Source organism: Malurus melanocephalus, unplaced genomic scaffold, assembly GCF_030028575.1.
Source record: "Malurus melanocephalus ecotype Western Australia unplaced genomic scaffold, MMel_1.1 scaffold_122, whole genome shotgun sequence".
Taxonomy (NCBI): Eukaryota; Metazoa; Chordata; class Aves; order Passeriformes; family Maluridae; genus Malurus; species Malurus melanocephalus.
Window position 1 is genome coordinate 594,676 of NW_026623354.1, and position 22,646 is coordinate 617,321.

The 22,646-nt window shown below is 39.7% G+C and overlaps 1 protein-coding gene across 12 annotated transcripts in view; it reads right to left on the reverse strand.

Moving 5' to 3' along the window:
* ABLIM1 (actin binding LIM protein 1) overlaps window positions 1-22,646 on the reverse strand; it is a 176,346-nt gene that overhangs the window by 89,830 nt on the left and 63,870 nt on the right. The window contains exon 1 of one of the 12 annotated variants that reach the window (XM_057370281.1): window positions 15,582-15,659. The exons of the other annotated variants lie outside the window; for them this stretch is intronic. Coding sequence (XP_057226264.1) covers window positions 15,582-15,597 — 16 coding nt within the window. The 5' untranslated portion in view covers window positions 15,598-15,659. Of the gene's footprint in view, window positions 1-15,581; window positions 15,660-22,646 lie in introns of those variants that run through there. 12 annotated transcript variants of the gene reach the window in all.

Below are 22,646 nucleotides of genomic sequence, written 5' to 3' on the forward strand. Positions count from 1 at the left end.
ATATCCTCCCATACAAAACTCTGTGTTCTCAGACACTTTTCATCATGATACAAATGTATCTGGTCACATTTTAYGCTAATCTAAGAAGTCTTCATCTTTTTATTTAAATATAGTMTTTTCATACACCAACAGTTTAARCCAYTCACATCAACTACTACTTTCCACTWAGGCTGCTACAGAACGATAAGGAAAAACTCCCTCCACAGTTTCAGTGCCACAGTGTTTCAGAATTTTCTGTCCAAGAACCTGACTGTGTGCAAACCATTGGGTGAGCACACAAGGAAACAAAAACTGAGCTAATTTAATCCCAGAAAGAATACAATCCAAGCAAAAAGGACTGAAGAAAAGCACTCCAAATCAGATTCTGGGAAACCAGATGAACCAGTGTAGTATGCAAATCAGTACACTAAAAATAAACTACAAACACCTTTTTGTTACAGCAGACACCTAATGGAGGGAAAGCACTCCYGAAGAGAAAAGAAACCAGTATTATTTGTCTCTACTCCCATCAAGTCTATCAGAAACTACTCTCTGCATGCAAATTAGAGATACTATGAGTAGGCAGAAACTACSCAAGTATCTGCAATATTGTCAGGGAGACACAATTTCAGGTAATCAGTGGTAATCAGCTATCCAACCACCCTTAGCAGAGCTTGGATAGGAACAGAAGTTTGTGGCTTTCATTGTTGTAATAAAAGTTTAATTGCTCCACATTTGGCTTCTTTAAAACATGTTTCAATTTCTCTTCAGATGTGGCAGCTTGGGGCCCTRATAGAAGTGCATGGGTGTAAGCTGGAGCAAGATTTAATCTCAACTGTGCTGTTTGAAGTGGAAAGTATTACCCAGAATGTTCCCAAACAAACCTATGTTCCTTCAATTCTCCCTCCCACATCCCATTCTAGYAGCAGAAAGTTTCCCTCCTTGTAATATTGTTCTCAAACTAGCGGTGCTCATCAGAACATTTCAGAGAAAACATTCCTCTACCCACRCCTCTGTCTTTATACCATTCCTGTCCTACTTTTCCTGGCCTGCAAAGGACTGAGTGCTGGTACATCACTCTCACTGCCACTGGGAAACATCTTCATTGCTTTATCTTGGAGATTTTTTGAGATCTTTTCCTTTCCTGATCAGTTCCTGGCATCGCCCCAGCATGGACTACGCTGTTTTTCAGGTTATTGCTTATGCAGTGATATAACAGACACYTTGCTCATATTTCCTGCACCAGATTCCTCCTCTTCTTCAATGAATTTCTAGGGGGAAAAACCYCATTGCTTCATGAAGTTCTTTTATATTACTCTCCTTTACAAATGCCTTCTGAAGAAATGCTGCCATCATTTTGCATTACATAAATACAAGAATAATAATTATAATGCTGTATATATGATTAGGGGAGTAACAGCATCAAGAATAGAGAATAATTCTAAGCAATTTCTGTTATAAGTCCAACCAAACTAATATGGTAACTGCTATTTTGTTCTTCTATCATCACTCACATCTCCCACCCCAAACTTCAAAGAAAATGGCTGAATTCTTCTACTCAAGCTTGAAGTTTTTAAAACCTCCTTGTCTGGTAGCCTCACTTAAACTATTTCCCCTGAGCAGTTATTCAGACCATCTTGGTGAACAGAATTCAGCTGATAATACCAACCACTATTTCAATTAGCAGCTCCAGTGAAGTAAAAGCTCATTGAATGCCTTACCTTGAGTGAACCTTATCTAACAGTCTGCAATGCAATTCCATTTGTGGAGTGGGGGTTATTATTCTTACAAATAAAACTATTATCTGGTAACCAAGGAAAGAGAGAGAAGGAGGGAGGGAAGGAAGGAAGGAGGGAGGGAGGGATAGAGAGACAAGTGCTAAGAAATTAAATTATTATGAGGAAAATTCCCTCTCATATCCACACAGCCTGAGATGGGCCTTAGACCAGCTGAAGAAAAGTTAACAGCATGGACTTTAAAAGATGCTCACAAGAGGAACTGGATCAAGGATTTGGGAAAATGATCCTTAGGATTTATATGGTGCAATGTGAAATCTGTATCTGCAACATTCTGCTCTCTCCACCTCACATGTGCAGGACACCCTGACATTTTGCATACCAGGCTCCAGATCTCCTGGTATTGATCTGAAACACAAGCCTTTGCTCTTTATAGGAGAATAAAAAACTGTTTTCAAGACTGGTCCAGTGATGCAGCTTCTTTCCRGTTCTGCCTTTAAAGCCATTTAAATGAATACAAATACTGTGAGTTGCTATTTCCAGCCTGATCTCTTAAGTGAAGCTAATTATGGTGTTTGTCTTACTGGCCTCAATTTGGCACTGTAGGTCAAAATTGAGTAATTGACTTTCGCCCTTCTGTGAGGAATTGCTTGCAATTCCTTTTTCCTTTGGRTATGTGCAGTACACACAGGGCTTTTCAGTGGCAGAGGTGACGTTTTATAGTTACCAGTAAGGACAGAATAGGGAGTTAAAGAAAGAGAAATACCTTGACAAGCAGCTTATTGAAACGTTTCTGACTGAAGTCCAGCCAGCTCCCTGGACATGTCAATTGTAAGCTGCTCTGGGTGTGAAAAGGTGAGCCAGGAACTGGGTTCACCTCCTTGCAAGGATTTCACACCTTTAGAGTACACATTTCAGGCTCTGCCTGCACCAACCCTCCCCACATCAACTCCAGGATATCTTCTCAGACATCATGGCCTGCACATGATGCAATAAAACAACTCTAGATCACAGCTAAGRTAATTACAACAGACTCCAGACAGTATAAATAGTTACAAGACATTAACATGGGATCTGGATAACCCAGATTCCAACCCCTGCTCCACAAGAGATATCTGGGCTCTTGGATGACATCCCCTAACCCTAAAGGAATAAAGCCACGCAGTAAGTTCAGCTAAATCACTGAGCCTGGGCCCTACCAGCTTAAAGTTAAGTCCTCTGGATGTTTTAATTTCTCTTGTTTCTGCAGTGTCTSTGACTGTAAACCAGGTGGCACAGCACTGCCTAAAGACATTTTTTTTTTTAATTAATGAACCAAATCTCTGGTCAGAGATATACAAAGAAGAATTTTCAAGACCAACTAGGTTGAGATTTTCACCCCTGCTTTCAAGACTAGTTTAAATGAATAATCAATGAATAATTAACGCTTTCTTAAACTCGTTTCGGTTTCAAGTAAGACAAATCAATGTCCCATTAAACAGCCAATTTACCCAAACTAACACACACACTGACTGGGACAACTGGGAAGTCTGGATTACATAATTTAAGTCAGAGGGAAATAAAAGGAATAGAAAAAAAAAAATCAATAGCACTTTAATGTGTGAGGAAAACAGTCTTTGTCACCGGAGYGTTGCTTTGTGCTAACATCACTCTGCAGATATATCACCATGATTTTTGTCATTCCTTCTGTTTCCTTGTGAATCATGCAATGTTGATTTCCTTATGTTTTGCAACTATGCTATATTGATTTAAATTCCAAACAACTTTAACAGCTTGAAAGTACTTGTTGCTGCATTTTATCTAAACATCTCAAAATAACCCCAGATCTGCAAAGAAATAAGGAGACAGAAAAGACCACAACCAATGTTCATATGAGAAGCCAAAGGCATTTTCTTAGCAAAATTAAAGACTTAATTYGCTGTGCAAAGCTGAAAACTGTTCTGTCAGGGCGTTTTAAGTAGAACAGATCATTGTATGAGGGTTTAAAAACAATTACATTTTGTTGCATCAGCTAGAAAAAAAGACCTCAGTATACGTAATAAACCTTTCTGAAATGGAAATTACAGGAACTACCTGAAGAGTATGCAGYTGAATAAAGAAATAAAGAAAACAATGGAAATAAATACTGCAGCCTTCTTTACTGATGATTTTCTCCCTGAACATAGAACTGCAAGGAAATCAAAGACTCAAGCTAAGGGATTTTTAGCTGCAGATTCTTGCTGGCAAGACTCCATGTATCTGCTGCAAGCCAGGAAGTACCTTGGCTTTTTATTGGAAGTCAGAAAAGCTTCTGGGAAACACCTCGCTATGTGAATGCTGCAAGGCGGAGTCACAGCAAAATATTCTGAGTTCAGTTCTACTCTAAACTGCCATAAAAAGCCAGCTTCCTCTAAGTTTAAAGAAGAGGATGGGGACTACTGCTCTTTTAAAGGTGAATTTTTGTCATTTTGCCATTTGCATGGATACCTCCACAAACAAACCTGAAGCTACGCTCAGTCAACTCTACCCAAGCTGTAGAATGTGTAACTTCAAGCTTTATGCCAGGATATAGAATTTCTATAATTTGTAGCTCCACAACCTCTGGGCTCTTTGGCACAGCATTGAGAACAGGCTGTGCCCATTGCAGCATGGGCTGAGGGATTCTCACAATGTCACAGCTTTGTCCTTTACACCTTAAGAGTGGCCTCACACACACAGCATGCTCTGAAATGCTGATTTTCAACTGGCTGGTGCGTTTTCTTGGCTGCAGACTGAACTATTGAGAAGGAAAAATAAAGCACAGATTTAATGGTGTGAAACTACTCTAAGTTTTTTGCTAGGCTACTTTAAAATTTCCTCACTCTTTTCTGCTTTCAGGAATAAAAGTAAGATGACTGTGCTAGACATTGTCATGGCAGTAAATGCAACCAAAGCTTTCTACAGACAACTTTCTCTCTGCCCTCCTTCTCTGTAATACCTGATATGGCTTTGGAGGCTGTAATTTCTTTAATTTACAGGATTTGCAGTTCAAAACTTAAAAGTTTAAAAATAAAATTCYAATCAWTGTCTAATACTGSCAAGCAGCTCCACTGTTACTCCAGYTGGRCAGCCCCTTCCTTGGGACAGGACAGAGGGAGGCAGGTGGGTACTGTGCACAGGATAACAAACTGGGAAAAAATATACTCTAGGCTGAAAGATGCTGGAGRGACACCAGAGAACCAAGTTCAGGAATGGAATCAGCCTTATCACTTCTTCTCCATGCTCTATTGTAAAGAGAGAATTTTCTCCCCTCCTTTGTATTTCTCATAGAGGTGTCTGTCTGCAGGTTTATAAAGCCTGTCTGTCTGTAGCCCATGAGTCTCCAAGGAATTCCTCTTTTGTAAAAGACCAGCTTTTACAGTGGAGACTCGAGGAGTTACTGAAATACCTGTTTAAAAGGAGGAGTGAAAAATGCAGTGTCATTTTGCTTATCTGCAGACTCAGTTCTTGAATCTCAGATCTGTAAGAATCCTATCAGGTAAGGTGACCAAGCAGTGACTGAGATGGAAATCAAACCTCCCAGCTGCCAGGGACTGATAAAGATATTACTGAAGTCATTAGCCACAGGTATCTGACAGGGATCTTCAGGAATTCCAGGAAATCCTGGAAGGAGGCACTCCCATGAAGAGATACCAGTGAGSTGCTTGCCTACACACGCATGAGAAAGCCTAAGGGAAAATCCTAGACTGTACACAGCTCATACTACTGCCATTCAAATCAGATCTGAAGAATCATTATAAAGCTCTTTCTTCCTGCAAATTTATCTGTATCACTCCTACAGTGTGCCAGTTTGTCTTAAAACTGTTTGTGCTGTCTATAGATATCCAGAGTAGCTATTTTTAAAACAAGGCAGGAAAAAAAAACCCCTTAAACTTGGTAGCTTTTTGCCATAATTTTGAAACGTTTTCTCACATTTTTCCATAAAAGTATTATCATTTTCCCCCTACAGTTCATCTGTTGCTGGAAACAGCAGATGCAAATGGGACCATGGCAGGACAGCRTCTCTTTCTGCAGAAGTCATTGCTCTGATCATGGTGATGTGTGGCACTCACACCCAGGTGAAAGCACACTGGGCTGGTCAGTGCACCCAGTGACACCCCAAGGCTCCAGACACTCTCCCCCATTTTACCTCACACTCCTTTTTTTTGGGGTGTTGGCGGGATGAAAGTTAGAGATCAGGGAGAAGGATTATGAGAGGAAATCATGTAAAGATGGATAGCACAGCCCATGTCTGCTCTGGTTTGCATCCAGAAAGAATTTCTGCCATTCCCTCTGTCTCAGCTCTAACTCTGCCTATTTAACAAAGGGAAAACCTTAGAAAAACTGACTTTTCTTATGTGTYCAATTCAGTTCTCATCACAACCAACGCTTCTCAGCCTCAGCTCTTCAGCTACGATAAACAAAGCACACCAGAGCTATTTATCCTCAAAACAGCATCTCATGGCCAGATGTGGGGCTGACTGCAAGACAGCAATGAACAGACTGTTCATTAGATCAGTTCCCTCCACCCCATCCTCCACATCTCTTGGCAGATTCTGCAGCAGCTAGGAGATATTAAAAAATGCAAACAGAAGAAATGGCACATGTCCAGCCTAGAAACCAGGTGCACTGGAAAAAAGGATTTTTTTTAAAAAGGAAAAATAACATATAAACATTTATAAGTTTAACTAGATAAATTAGAATGGTAACTTAAGACAGTTGCTAAAAAAAAAAAAAAAAAAAAAAAGAAAAAATTTTGTAAGCAAAAATATCAAACTTACTGAATGAAAATAGGATGTAAAGGCTTCAATACCAGAGAGCAAATTTTAAAAATCAAAGATGAAACATACATTATGCATTAAGGAAACCAGTATTTAAATACTTTCCTATTTTTAGGTACACATAACATATGGATAGAGCTTATGCAGCTAACAGAATGAAATATAAAAATTTAGAGAGATGAGTGCCAGGTAATAACCCCAAATATTAGCAATGGTAACTTGAAATCAAAGTGAGACAACTCTTACGTTATTTAAAAATAAAAGGCTTTGTGCTGCACACACAAACGCAAAAAGGTGAGGAAATAATGAGCTTTAAAATACAGAGCAAAGAAAAATCATATTTGTTTCATAGTCGCAGAACACATCCCTTTAAAATCCTGTCATGTGCAAACATGCTCATTTTCTCTCCATTTTTCCTGCTGTTTCCTATCCTCCTCTCATGCCTCTTCTGCTATCTACACCTTTGATACTGCAATTAATTCCCCACAGAACAGCATACAAGATCAGGCCCTAAGGCCTCAGCCCTATAAAGACTTATGCATATGAATGGTTCAGTATTAAAAAAGTGAAATATTTAACACCAGCACCTGCTGATCCTGTCGGGAAGGAAATCACCTTCTACAACATATACAAAATAAAACGATGAAACTGTAATGGTTCTGCAATTAAAATGAATGTGTTTGGCAGATCCAGTTTTCCAAGCCTTTGTAGTAGTGATTGAGTTGTGATTGAGAGAGAAAGAAAATTTGGTTGTGTTTGCTTAGGAGTTGTATCCTTATCTGGATTTCTGAGGATTTCACCACAGATTCTGACATTCTATAGCTTTAGTGTACAATTTGCACAGCTTTTCAAAGCATGAATCTGACTGGGTAGGTCCTTATGGCTGAGTAGGAACCTTGGGATATCCCACTCTTACTTCAAACCCACCAGGAGCCTGGTGCATTCCCAGTTTGTCAGGTGGAAACACAAACCAGTGCTAACTCAGCTTTGCAATCCAGTGAACCTGCAGCAGCTTTATTGATGCTCCTCTCAACACAAAAGCATCAGAGCCTATTTAGAAGAGTTTGTCATTCCCTAAAACAGCAGCAAGGAGCACCTTCTGCCATGTCTGTCCACACATGTTTGCCTTTGATCACTTGGCAGGTGAACAAAAGCACGTTCTGGAGCACCATCTATACTTAGCAGGAACAAAAGGACTTGACAAAATTATTACATTTGTATTTGTTCAAGAAAAATTATAATCCTTCCAAAGAGTCGTCAAGARCAGCTTCTTAACTGAATATGGTCAGGAGTTGTTTTAAGCTCAAATAGAAAAGGCAATAGGGAGTGTTAAAACTATTTTCAGTAATGAAAAGGCACTAATCTTGCAATGAAGTATGCAGCAAACTAAGACATGCTGAGAAACAGATGATGTTCAAACAAATGTTGACTAAGCCAAGCCAGTCTTCGAATCAAAACCTGCATTCCTGCATTACTCAACGTGATTGTTAACAGACGGATTGCTGATTAGTGGCTAGCAAGCCAAAGGGAGGAGGCAAAGTGAATTTAGTCTGCCATATTTCTACATTAGTACAGAGTAATTTTTCACAAGACAGGTCACCATACAAATTGGGTGATAAAGAGATAGCAAACCCAGACTCTTTTATCTGATGTTCTGAGAATGYCCTTATTAATCTTCATCACATCCACAAAGGTTCCCTGCACTTGGTTCCACAACCAACTTTCTGAGGGACTGTATTTCAAGATAACCAACTCAGCCTTCAAAACTCCTTGCTGAAGGGCTGGAAGATCAYGCTAAGCCTGTGCTTCTCACACCCAATACCTGCAAGTCTGTAACATGTAGCAACTGTTTATAAGCCTTGTAAGTGGCAAAAAAAAAAATTCAGTTATGCCTTCAACACACCTGACATACTCAGGAGGATCATTCACTCTTTTAAAAGACTGACTTTTTTCTAACATAGGACAGAAATAATTAGAAATTCAGGAGCTCCTTGGAGTACCCTGAGCAACATCTCATACACATGAACTGATGTCTCTATCTTAAAAAAAAAAAAAWAAAAAAATCACAGAATAGTCTGTGTGGTAGAAAGGACCCATAAGGATCATCGAGCCCAATATCAAAACCTTACTCACAACAATGAATAAGCAGAAGTGTCAAATTATTCAGTGCAAATCCTTAAGGATCCTCAAGGCTACATGACAGCAACTTGCTGAAGTTAGCAGAAAAACAATTGCTTTTCCCAGACAGTGTGGAAATTCTGGCTTACTGATGAGTGGTGGTTACCCATAATAGCACTCAAATGTCTATCAGGCCTCTCAGCTACCTAAACAGCATCCCACGTGGGGATCCCAGCAACTAACTCATCAGTTCCCCATGCATCCTTTTTTGAGGCTGCATGAGTACTCCAAACAGTGAAACCAATTAAATTCCCTTCTGAGGTAAGTCAATATAAAAACGCTAATTTAAAAAAATCAATTCTCTCACTGTTTACCCTGAGATTATCTGAGGAGGGACACTGACCTACTTAAGTCAGTGGTCTCCCAGACACTTTCAAAACAGAATCTGTAGTAAAATCTCCCCTCAGTTACCACCACGAAACTCCCCAAGGGTTTTGCACAAGATCTGTCCTCAGCCAACCCCTTTAAACCACAATTAGAAACTCTCCTTCAGTCAAGGATCTTGTAAATACCCATCATTCAGTACCACCCTCACTTATGGCATTTCCAAGGACTGATCTACACAGCTCCAACTAAAACTACACATCCACAGCCATGAGCAACAGAACACACAGCTTCTGACTCCCAGGATAGTTTGCCGTGTCCAGAGCTGATAAACCAGATATTTCAGAGGCCTTTCCCTGTGCTTAACTGCCCATGTTGGCATACAGACCTTGAAAACATAGCAGCATAGAAGTTAATTTCTTGAGCTATATGTTTTCAACAATAAATAATTGTGCTCCTTAAAACCATTAAATGTTACCATTAAATGGTAAATGGACTATTACAGAGAAAGCATTGACAATACAGTACCCCTGAACACAGCCTGTTCCTCTGGCTAGCACTTCAGCTGCTGGAGAGCAAGCCCTCAACCCTCAAATCCTGTTTTGAGGTGCCTTTGGAGAAAAGAAAATACAAATGCAACTGCTTCTTTGAACAAACAAGTAATTCGTCAACTCTTGTTTGATCCAGCAGTAATAAAAAAATAACACTCAATGTTCTGCAAGACAACACTTGCACTTGGATCACTTTATAAATTTGATATAATTTTAGGATCCTGGTTCTAAATCAGATCCTAAACTGAAAATTCCATAATCCTGTGTATTATATTGACATCTGTGCTACTGAAGTGGTACTAACAGCAGTGGGAATTAGGGAGTCACCCACCCTGCTGACACTGTTTCTAGAACCTTGCCTATTATTCTCTTGTACAGCATAAGAGCAACAACATTTCACTTTTGAACAGCTGGCATTAATAGCAGATGATGTACATGATTGATTGACACAAAGCTTCCATAATTTCTGGGTTTATAYTGCTTTATGATCAGCCCATATAAAATCCAGAATTATTTTCTCATTGTTATTTCTCACAGAACACTGCAGTTAACACACAACACAGAAGGACCACCATTAATTAAACACATGATTTTGTTTCAAAAACATGACACAGCCTCCAAAAATTGGGTCCAACTTTGGGGCAACACTGAAGCACTTATTCTGCTTTAAATCCCAGTGATTCAATTAAGACTCAACAAGACAGTGCTGAACAGAACAGGCTTAAGACAAGGCCTAAGTGTTCTCAGACAGATCCCTCGTGAGCCTGAAAGTTATCCAGGCTCAACGATGGCAAGGATTAATCATTCTTTTGGGGATACTGACTGTCTTCTAGGTGGAAAACCAACTTTGCTATAAATAATCCTTTTTRAATTAGTTATGGATTGCTCCCAGAACAAAAAAAAATAAATTCTGTTCCCTGGTTTCTCCCCACCCAAAGGGCACAAGACATTTTGATTAGTGGAACATGGTCTTTTCCCCTGGTATCCATTAATTATTCTATAAAAATAATTGATTCTTCTACAGTAGCAGGTCAAATTAACATCTTACCTTGCAAATTCTTCCCTAACAAGATTCCTACCTCCCCTTTGGAAAAATCTTTCCCTGCCCTAGCTTAATGTATTTTTAAACAATTTTACTATGCCAAGATTCTATCTATAGAAGCATTGCCTTCTGAATTCTCATCCCAGGAGAGCAACCATGTAATTTTAAGTCCACTCAACTGTATCTCCCCTACTCAAAACTGTGGGGTTTTTGGCTCACCCCACTCATTGTTTCAGGTGGAGGAAGACCCTAACTGCCTCTACCACTGCCTGAACCCATGMACTCTGTGGTCTMCAATTTAATGGYTAAATCCCCTAAGCCCTCCCYTCCAGTGAGATCAATAGCAAAAGYTCTCCTTTTTCTTAGTATAAAATATCTGCCATCGTACCTTCAGAGAGCTGGCTCCTACACACAGCTGGGATGCAAGGAATGGATGGAATTTCACTACTGGTCAACACGGGAAGTGGTCAAGCATGGCCAGACTGCACACTCTGCTTGCCCAGCTCCTTGGATGTATTTGTACCCTCATATGAGCTAACTGCTATTTAAAAACAAAAAAAAGCAAAATCTGCAGTAAATACGCAGTGCCTGAGCTGGCACCTCCTTGGTTATTTTTGTTTCTCTCAGTATTGATGCGGCACACAAGAACTGCAATTTGAAACCTAATATTAAAAATAAATTTAGAAAGAGAAAGTACAGAAAAGCAATGCGGTAAATGTGCCAATCGAAACATAAYTGCTTTACAATTCCATTGCCTTTAAAAAGTAATAAGATGTTTATAAGATACTCACATAGCACTGGCTTTTCTTTTTTTTTTTGTACAAGTAGAAGTAGTGAAATCCCAACACTAAGATTTCCTTGTCACAACTGTGAAACAAAGTAAAAGAAACTGCTCCAAAGATCTCTAATTCAAATAATCGAGGTAGACAAGAGGAATGTTCTCATCCTCATTTTACAGATTAACACAAGGAGAGATCAAATTACCTCCCCAAGGTCACCTTAAGTCTCTAACACAAAACTGTTCTATTGTTTCGTACTTTTAACTGCAAGTGTATTTTTTAAACATCTACTACTACACATATTTTAAAATGCCTTTTCTGTGGCTTGTACAAGGCAGCACATGCCCTTAATAAAAAAAATAAAATAAAAAAAAAAGCTGAAACGCCCAGCCCCAAAAGCAAACTGCCAAACAGCACCAAATTTGAAACTAAGTAAACTGAAGCAAAAAGAAWATTAACTCCCCAGTCCTCCCCCTGCCAATGTGTGATTGCATAATCTTGTCATGTGCTSCAAAAGCAACAAACTTGGAGACTTTCCCAGATCACCTGGGGTTAAAAAGTTCCAAAGTCATGCGTTCACATCAAGACTGTGTTTCATTAACAATCATGACACAGACAGTGTTAGGACCCAAATCCCATTACTCAACATTTTCYTGATTAACACAGGGAATGGATTTTAAGACTGCAAATACATTGAGCACCGGAGAGACAAAGCTCCCAAGAAAGAACACCTTTAATTTTTGCGTACTCTTCATGGAAAATCCTATCTAAAGGCAACTTTTTGCATASTCTTCATGGAAAATCCCATCTAAAGAAGTTCCATTTCAGCAAAAGAAAAAGACTAGAAGCTCCTTTGGGGACTCACAGCTCTTGGGATTGGCAAATGGAAGAGAAGGTTTGAGCTACAGAAATGATAAAATCAGTCCTCTTGGTCATAACCCAAAGGGGTATCACTAACATGCTTTATCAAAAGTGAAGAAAACACTACAAGGAACAAAATCTCTTTGCAAGACTGAACAAGACCATGGGCCAAACAGTATAGGATATATGGCACCATTTTGGTGAACTGTACCTTCTGTGAGGCTTCCCGGGAAAGCCAGCACCAGTGAACACCCACAGAGAAGACGTGAGAACATGGAAATGTGATCAAGCTCACTAAGGCTTGGTACCCAATAGATGCCAGCACCCAATCAATATGTGAAAAACAGAAATCATAAAGCCTCTGTGCCCATGTCTTTAATCCAAAAAAATCTTCAACCCTTCATCTTTTCTCCTTGTATCCTTCCAAGCATGCAGAAGCATGGCATGAACAGCTCCTAATCCACTTTCATAGGTTTGCCCATGGATGATCCTGCCCAAGATCTCATCAGGCACAAAGCTGATTACCAACATGCCTTCACAGACCAGCACTCGAATGCCTGGACTGCCTTGTCATCAGCTAGTCAAGAAATCAAGAATCAGGGCTATCACGGCTAAATCCTCAGCTTATGKGAGCTAATGGGGGCAAAAATGAAGTTGCAACACTGGTATTGCACAGAAACTTGGCTAGCAGGCTCACAACCCACACACTGCYCTCAACACAGACACAGCAAGAATGCAGATTATTCAATATGAGCTTTAAATTGCCGGGGAGAATTAATAACAAGACACACATATGCACATCTAAACTTTCTTTCTGTTAAAGRATACAGAGAAACTAGCCCCTGGATGCAGCACAGTGATAATAATTTAGCTGAGTAACTAGATAATAAGGGCTCATAATTGGAAATAGATAAGTACACAGAGACATGAAAATGTGGTATCAGTCAGACATAATTTAGGAAGCGCCGTTTGGTGTCAGCAGAAAACACCCTGGCCTCAGGATTTTTTTTTGTGTATGAACTAACCAGGCAGACACTGAAATCATTCTACAATATGAGCATAATGAAGCATGCTAATTTGCTAAAAACTGTTACCAASCGTTTTGCAATTCAGTGAGTTGGAGTTGCATTTTTCCAGCTGAAACCAGCCCCTCCAGTGCCTGTGTAACATGTCTATGAAATGACACTGGACTGAACTGCATTTTCAGCCTGTTCACAGTTCAAGCAGTGGCTGGAAGGGAGGGTACCAGCTGTATTGTACTGACTGCATTTTGCAAGAGTATCACTGTAGAGAGTGACATTTATAGCAACAACTCCTGACCTTCTGAATAAAGCAGAGGAGAAAAAAAAAAAAAACCAAGCAAAACAACGAAAACCCAAAGAAACAAACAAAGCAATCAAAAAATCCCCACCAAAAAAACAGGAAAAAGAAAACCAAGGCAGAAATGAAAAAGTTAAAAAAATTGTTGGGGAAATTATTTGAAGTAATGAAGTACAAAATCAAAATATTTAACAGATACCATCCTTTCTCACTCTGCAGCCAGGAGATATGAAATATCAGTAATTGCACTCCAAAATTAAAGAGGCCATTTAGTTATTTTAGTCCATTATCTCTGTGAACAGGAAAAAAAAACATTTATATCCAACATCAATATTAATAGCCATTGTAAATAATGCATTAAATTGGTGGGGAAAGGAAGCAATTTAAACACAAGCCTTTTGCAGATTTAAAACCATTTATTGTCAACTTTTCCTGCTATTCTATGAAGCATTTTGTCTCCCAATTTTTTACAAAAATGATGGGCTTGTTTTCATTTTGTTACAGGTAAGTGACAGCTTTCATAGTGTAAGATGCTAAAGCTGAATTTACAGAGTATTCCTGAGGTACAATCCCATGCAGCAGAGGGAGTCCAACCAACTGAACATCAGCTGGGGGAGGGGGCAGGRACATATAAAAGGACCAAACCTGAATGCTACATGTTTTATAGATGAAGAAGAAAAATTCTTCTTTCTTCTTTCTTCTGAAGAAGAAATTTTCTTCTTTCACTTGAAGAAAATCTGCAGCCCAATTTTAAAATGCATCTCAGAAAACAAGCAACAGTTATGATAAACTGAATRATAATGCCCTAATTTTTCTGAAAATATGATTGACGTAGTTCATTGAAATTATACTGAAACCTGTACTTTGCAGGATTTGGGGTGAAATTGTATTTAAACCACCCCTTGTAGGGCTTACTGACACTGGTAGCAGTTCATAGCTGACATTATAAAAATGATCCTGTAAATCTGAAATAAAGAATCCCAAACCTACAAAGTAGCCAATAAAATTCATACTGGACCACTGCCTTTCATCAACAAAAACTATCAACAGACTGGATAATGGTTATGACTCCCATCTTCCTGATGTGGATGAAACAATTCGGCAGGCATTTGTCATATTTGAGGCATTTGTCCCGCTCTCCTCAATCTAAACATCCCTGAAGCTAATTGCACTTACTTTTTATTATCAACATTAAAAAAGTCTTARCATTCAAAGCTACAAAACTGCTCACTCTTACTCAACATTACTCCTCTCTCTGTTTCTTCCCTAGTTTGAATTTATTCCACGCTATTTTTACAGACTCCTCAAAAGTAAAGAACACAGACTCTCTCCTCTTCACAAAAACAGACTGAGTCTATCTGTGATAATGTAATGCTCCAAACCTGCATCCAGTACACTCAAATTCATCTCAGAAAGTATTTCACATCTTCATAACACAATAAATGACAGGGACCAGTATTACTGCAAGGAAAGACCTCACAACTATTTCTAAATTCTTTAAACTAGCAAATTCTTCTGYAGGAAGCTTAAAATGTTACTTACAGATAAGTGAAACTGATACCTAATTTACTGCTGCAAAATTCAAACATTTCACAAAATCTCATATAAGTCATTTATCCATTAAAATTTTATACCCTCTCCAGTCCAGAATTGAATATATCAACATTTATCTTTAAAATTTTAAACTAGCTGCTTCGTTGGTCAAAACTACTTGAACTGTAGAAAATACAGGTAAAGAACTGTCAACTTGGGTTAAATCACAGAAAAAAAACCCCAAACAAACACGTACACACAGAGGGAACCCAACTGTGCAAATACACCAAATTAGGCATGTTCCAGAGTCTATCCTTATTAAAGCAGGTACAATGATAATCAATGCAATCCACTGCAGGGTTTCACACACCATTTTTACAGAAAGGAAAACAGCAACTGTCAATCACAGCATGCTCATCTTAAATGTGAAGGTTTAAACCTCAGGTGACTGTGGCTGGCACATTAGCTTTCAGCTCCAGTCTATCAATAAACATAATTACCTTTTTCCTTCACCATGGCAAACAATTTTTCYTCGTAGTGGAAGCAGCAAGAATTAGCTGAAGTAATTTATGCACAATCTCTTTTCCAGCAGTGTGTGGCTGAGGTGGATTTAAAAAAAAATAAAATAAAATAAAAAAAAAAGGAAAAAAAAAGGCAGCTTAGTCTGATCAGGTCCGATTGCTCATCACTGTCTCTTTCCTTGTGCCTCTTCTCTCTTTCCCCTGTGGTGTTTTGCTGTGGTTAATTAATGGCAGCTCATCCCCTGGCCCTGATTGTGCCCCTGGAGCAGAGAGCACCAGGCACAGCTGCTGCTGGGGAACAAATGCTGGATTCCAGCGTCCCTCGCCTGCAGCCCCTGACACCACCTTGCATTCCTCTGCCCTCRCACAGCAGAGCTGCCGCTGGAATTCGCTCCAGAAAGGCTGGCAAGAGGCTGCAAGGGAGATGGGAGGCAGAGAGGGAGAGCTGCTCCAATGAACACAGAAAGCTAAAGTGCTATTTATGAGTTTCCTAATATTTTATTTACTCAAACTGAGCCAGGATCAAGAGGGGAAACACAAGATGAGCACAGGCAAGTGCTGAGGCAGGCTGCTGCACAGTGGTTTTTCTATCCACTCCTAGATTTAGCTTTAAARCAATTACTAGACCACAAAACATGCTAATAAATAATCTCTCAATGCCTACTGACCATAGAACAGATTAGAGTAACCTACAGCCTGTGCAAGATGGGAATACCTATCTATTCTCTACTTGATATAACAATAAAAATAATAAAAATTAGAACCATCACTGCCCAGTGACCACCAGAGCTCTGAAGCCAGGCAGTGCTGTAAGTTTTTACTGTGGGTCAAACACATATACATTCCTTGTATATCTCTGTATTCTGAAATACCAAATAACTGTAAATTATAACTCCTTCTAAGTTATTCTTTTGCAGATGATAGCCACAGGTACTCACGGAACTGAGAAGACTGAAATGTATTGAAACAGCAGCACTGACACAAAAATTTCACCCCCAACACATCGCCAAAGCACCAGTGACAAATCTGGGTGTCAGTGACATTCCAATTTATGGTTTTKCAGGCACTAAACTCTAATGAGAAAGGGCTGGTCATTAAACTGATGCTGAAAACCAAACCAACCGACCCTTTACAACATTGTCAAATCTCATCATCATATAGTAAGGTTCTGCCTTCTATTAAAAGATGCAGGTCAGAGTCAGGAGAAACAAAGCTTTTCTTTTAAAAGCATACTTTCATTCACAGTTAGGAAGAAAATATTGGAAATATGACTAATCAAAATCCTGAACACCCCTYAAAAGCCATTTATTTTTCTAAAAATACATATATACAGTCAGCATCAAGATTTTGGAGAACTCAATCATTACTACTATTAGTTAATTCCTCATTTTAGCTAGCTACCAGTGACCTTCCCAAAATAAACCTACGTCATTCATGCCTTTGCCTAGACAGTAAATTTTAGTATTTGTGGTTTATAGGTAGAGAAAATGGCAAATGGAAATTAATTGACTTGTAAAAGAAAGAGGTGATATAAGCAGCAGAGAACTGGGTCAAATATAAAGATATTCTGGGCTAAATTATGTACAGAYTCATTGAGTATTAGCTTCAATTTGACCATAACCCAGCACAAAATGTGCTTTATTTTACATGATAGAAGTGAAATTACATTCATACCCCATCCTACATTTACACTGTTCACACCTCCACAAGGGAATTCCTTCTCCATGCTACTATACGTAGGGAGAGAGATATTAATGTAAAGAAACAAGCTTTAGGCATCAGTCAGACAGAGCAGCAGATGGCTGATACCTGCTGGAAAAAAATCAGACCACACACACAGCATTAAAAATATTTGCAGTAAATAAATTCTAGATGTTTTGTATAAATGCCACCCAGAACAACGGAAATAAATTAAACAAGCCAGTCTGCCTCTCCTGTAAGGTATSTGTTATTCACTGACATTCTTTAATAAATAAATCACTAAGACAGAGCGAGAGAAAGAGAGAGAGAGAGACAGGCACATGCATTGGAAAAAAAATAGTTATTCTATTCTACCAAATCTAGGCTGGCTTTCTATTGTTAGCAGCCCAACGTGTAAGAGCAGCACAGCACAGGCAGGCTGACATTCCTGCTTCTATGACTCAGTGWGTTACTATTAATAGCATTTGAGGCTCAAGTGGGGAGCTGGGCTGAACCCCACCAACACAGAGGCATAAGCCATTATGTCACATTTCTGACACATCAGAGATGTCAGGTTGTAACTCAACCTGGCCGTGTTCTTTTTCAAGCTGTATTTTGTAAACAGTTAAAGGACAGCCTCCTGAAAGGGGCACATCTGACCTTCATTCATAAATATTTGATTTGATGTGCAGAGCGAAGCCTATGGACACACACCCATGGATGCTGTTAACCCCTTCCTGTGATCCTCAGACAGCCTCAAAAAGCTTGCAGTGATGATCATTCAYTTTTCTGTCCCAGCAGCTGCTGACATGGGAGCTGCTTGCTGGTATGTGGACTTTCTGTTCTCTGAGTACATTCCTCCATTTTTCACATGTGCTAGAGATTAGCACTGCTGCATCTCACATCATTCAGCCAGGAGAGCTGCAGTGCTACACTACAGCAGCATGCACATAGAATTAAATTTAAAAATACAGACTGCAGTAAATTATGTCAAATGTAATCTACTCGTGAGTAAAGAGATACGAAGAGCAGACATTAGTACTGTAAACAAAATCGCTTTACACCAGGATGGCTTCTGGTTTTAATCTCRTTGTTCTAAGCCAAGGCTAAAATTTTCACCCTCCTGTACAACTCAGAATCTGCTCAGACACCCTAAACTAAAAATGAACAAGAAATAGATACCATTCTAGAAACAATCCTCTGGCACTTATTGTTATTTAGAAGTGCCTATTTTCAAGGAAAGCAAAATAACTCTTTTTCTTTAAATACCTTTCGCACTGTACAAGCTAAATGGAGTCTCCCTTGAACACCGTGTGGGTGGAAGAGTCACAAAGAGTACACTAGAGCTAAACAACATGCTCATGTTGCTGCTATCTTCTGGTGGAAAATATCTGGTGCATTCAGTGAGAGGCAGGAGAATCACTCCACAAGGGGAAAGAGTTAAACCAGTTTGTTTTGCTTTTCCTTGTACCTTGATAATATTGAAAAAGTATGAGTAAGATACTAGGCAGTTTAGYTATGATTTAAGGTTTGTTATTCTCATTTTAAAAGCTGGTGTTCATRTTTTTATCTTGCACTCATTCTTCACTGATGAGATCATGGCTTAGAAGTATAATAACAATTTTTGTACAGTTTCTTCAAAACTGACTGATATCTCCTGTTCATAAAGAAATAAGGGAGGAAGGCAGGCATAAAACAGAAAAGGTAAGGGGAGAAGTTGTTCCATTAAATAATATCCAGGAAAATATAATCTGTTTAATGTCCTTGCTTCCAGCAAAAAGCCTGGAACAGTTTTGACAAGAAATGCTTCCACAGCTTACCCACTGTCCAACCTGTGTCAACTGAGAGTCTCACTTCTATGAAATCTCAATCAGAGCATTTTGCAAAATAGTCCCCTGTCCAGGAAGGAAATGCCACTCTCTCGTGACCTGCTCTAATTGTTATACTGACTTAACCATGCCTGCTCAGACAAAAACCAGTAATGACAATATGGGATTTCTTGCAGAAGCCCCATGACCCAGCAGTGGAAGCCTACACTTCCCAGTTCCAGGATTTTCAGAAGCTATACATTAAGTATTTCCTGGCTTCAGTTTCTCCTGAGCACAGCCTCCTCAGCCACTCAGTCAGCTGGCCCATTTTCCATCTTTCAGAATCAGCTTGAGCAGCAGCGCTCCTCAAGGACTGCAGCAAAGAACAAGGCAGGGAAATGACTGCAAAAGCTGATGGTGCTGATGGTGTTTTTCAGATTCAGCACCAGAACTGCTCCCCACACCAGGTGTACCCCAAGCCTGCAGGTAAAGTTAGCCCATGAGCCATCCCTGAGCCTTTCCAACCCTCCCCAAAGTTTTTGCTCTGTAACAATTTCATCCTGCAGCTTGTGCCATGGTCTGGGACTGCCCAGYCCTCCTCACCACACTGCCCTGGGTGCATCCAACAGGGAATTAAGGAGCTGTGAAGGCCCCTCAGATTGAGCTCCCCACCACAGACCCCCAATGTGGCCCTATCACGAGCTTTAAACAGTCCAGAGGAGCACACACAGAYCCACCTGAGAGGAATGTGGTTCCTTCTCCTGAAATCCTGCACCTGGGAATCACATTGGTAAGACTGATCTTCAAGCAAATAAAGCCTGATGGCCTGATTCTAACACCACTCCCCTTCTGCTCTGCTGAGCTTTTCCTTGTACCTGTGTCATGCCATTGTCAACATGATCAGTCTGTAATATTGGTGTTTAAAATCACACGTCATCTTTCTTTCARAGTAAACAAAATTAAAATTCAGCAAATACATCAATCACTTGYTTCAGTAAAATGCGGAGTGTAATCATTCTGATCTGTCAGGATTTGGGGTTTTAGTGCTTTTTAGAAAGAGAATAATTTCATATTCTTTCAAATCAGACTCTTTGGGAATAAAACATTTGTGAGGTTTTGATCTATTAAGATGTCTGGATCTCTTAAAATCTGATTTTCTGGGATTCTTGAAAGCAAGATTTTCCTAGTAGACTACTATTCTGTAGAATAGGAATTGTCTGCAAAATACACAAATAGTAAGWCTAATCTGTTGCAAAACAAAGCAAGAAATGATTACGCTTGGTTTTGTTCTAAATATTAAGCAACTTAACACACACATTTTGTAAAACAAAACACCTGAAACCTTCAGATTATCTTTAAAAACTGATGAGAAAAGATTGTTACATTATACTGCTTTGCAGTGGCTCCAAAAATACACAAAGGTCACTAATGGGTAAATCTTCTGACTGCAGGTATGCACAAACATTGATCTCTGAAAATAGATTTGTATTACTGATGTGACAACTGGCTTCCAAACAGCTTATGCCATTGCTAATCCTCAGAAAGGAGATCATGCTTTCTACACACCTGTGTGAACTTTTACAGTATGCACATATTGTTGGATAAACTGGGATGTGGTGCAGTAATAGYGGTTTAAATTTCCTATTTCTTAATAAAACTACCACATCACTATTCAGCTCCTAGAAACTGAATTTGAGCCAAGTCACGATCACAACCAATACTGTCACTGATGAAAATATCATAGCCTTCAGTGACAATAACCACAATTACAGCTGAAAATTGCACAAACACAGGAATCCCCAATARGAAAGCACACATGCAAGTGTCATCCTTTACTGTGCATGCCTAAGGTTAAGGAGATTTGATATTGAAAATCCACTTCAGAATTGGATTAACTGTTCGGAATAAACCCCACAGCCTGTCTTGGGAGTTTTTGGCTCAGTGGAATCAGCAGGAATGCTGTAAAGACTCTCTAGTCTAAAGAGCTTCTCTCTGAGAGGTCCATGCAACACCAGATTGAAGCAGCTTCCTGCCACTCAGKTAATTTGCAGAGTAAAGCAACAAGTTCTTTGTTTTGCAGTGCTGAGGTCCCTGTATACAAAAGTCACCTTAGTGACACCCCCACCTCCCAGGCATGAAGGAGAAGAAGGAGCCAACAGCCATTACTGTCCATCTTTTCCTCAACCAGTGCATGAGGGATGTATGGGAGTGGATGAAGCAAGGCAAGCCAGACCCCAAGCCTCTCTCACTCCTATTCCACTCCCTCCATGCTGCAAAGTCAAAGTTGCAGTAAGTGAGAACAGCCATTTCCTATGCCTCTCTCTCTGCTCAGAAATTATCCCACTATTTCACCTTTTGGACATGCAGAGCAAGTCCAAAGAAATACCATTCCTTCCTCTTTCTTTCCCTCCCCAATGGCATCAGCATTTTATCCACTGCCAGAAAGCCTAGAACTCCTTGAGCTTGAAAGCAGGTTCCATTTGAGATTTACCTGAATCMGTCCTGCCTGCAAGAGGCTGTGCTGGCTCTGAGCACCCCAGAGCACAGGAGGAGGGGACCCCACGCTGCTGCCCCTTGCAGCTCTCAGGGGAGCCACCCCTGCTGTCCTGCTGCCACCCTGCCCAGGAAGGGGACAGTGTTTCTCTCCATTTCCCTTCTCTTCTCGATTCAAATACCAAGATTATGCAACTGCAGATGACGGACACGAGAGAGGAAGTCTCCATCAGATACRGAACAAAAGCAGGACTCCCTGTAAACAACACTGGGATGGTGTAGCCAAAATGTACCCTTTCCAGCCAGAGATCCCATTGGTATTATGAAGTTACAGAGCAGGGGAGATCTTTGCCTCAGTTTCCCTGAACAATCTTCACACCCATACTATTGCCTGTTCACACACACCAAGGAGGAAACCATAATATTTTCATAATTTCTTTCAATTTACAGCTGATTTAGCTCATCTTKCTAGCTAGCACCTACTAACAGCAGGAACTTCCATTCTTTTCTTGTTTATTGGATTACAGATAACAAAGAATTTAGGAGGAGCAGCGAACCCTGCAGAGGTACATTCAGTTGCTCTGAACGATGCTACCTTAATGCAGATTAATGCTAAACCACTGATTTACTACTAAGCCAATTAGCTTAGATTGATCCAAACATTGACAATGACTTGACAGAAATCTGAAAACAGGAAGCCAAGAGCTAAGATGCCATTAATTGTTCTAATATTTTAAGTAAAAATGTGTCAATGATTAAATTGCAATAGAGATATTGAAAATGGCAAAGGACGAAGGACTGACCCTAACTGATTACTACTTTTCACATTTCATTAAAAAACAAAAAGTCAAGCTTACTTTGAGAACCAAAGATAATTATGAGCTAACACAAACGGAGTTTCAGCTTTACTTCTGGCTCAACACAAAACCACTGCTTAGTATTTTTCACAAGGATACTTCTCTGAGCTTCTCAGGACAATGCAGAACACATCTCCATTTGAGAATCCCTTACTCAGCTGAAGATTTTCTAAATCCTTCAATTATCACCACTCTTCTAGATTGAG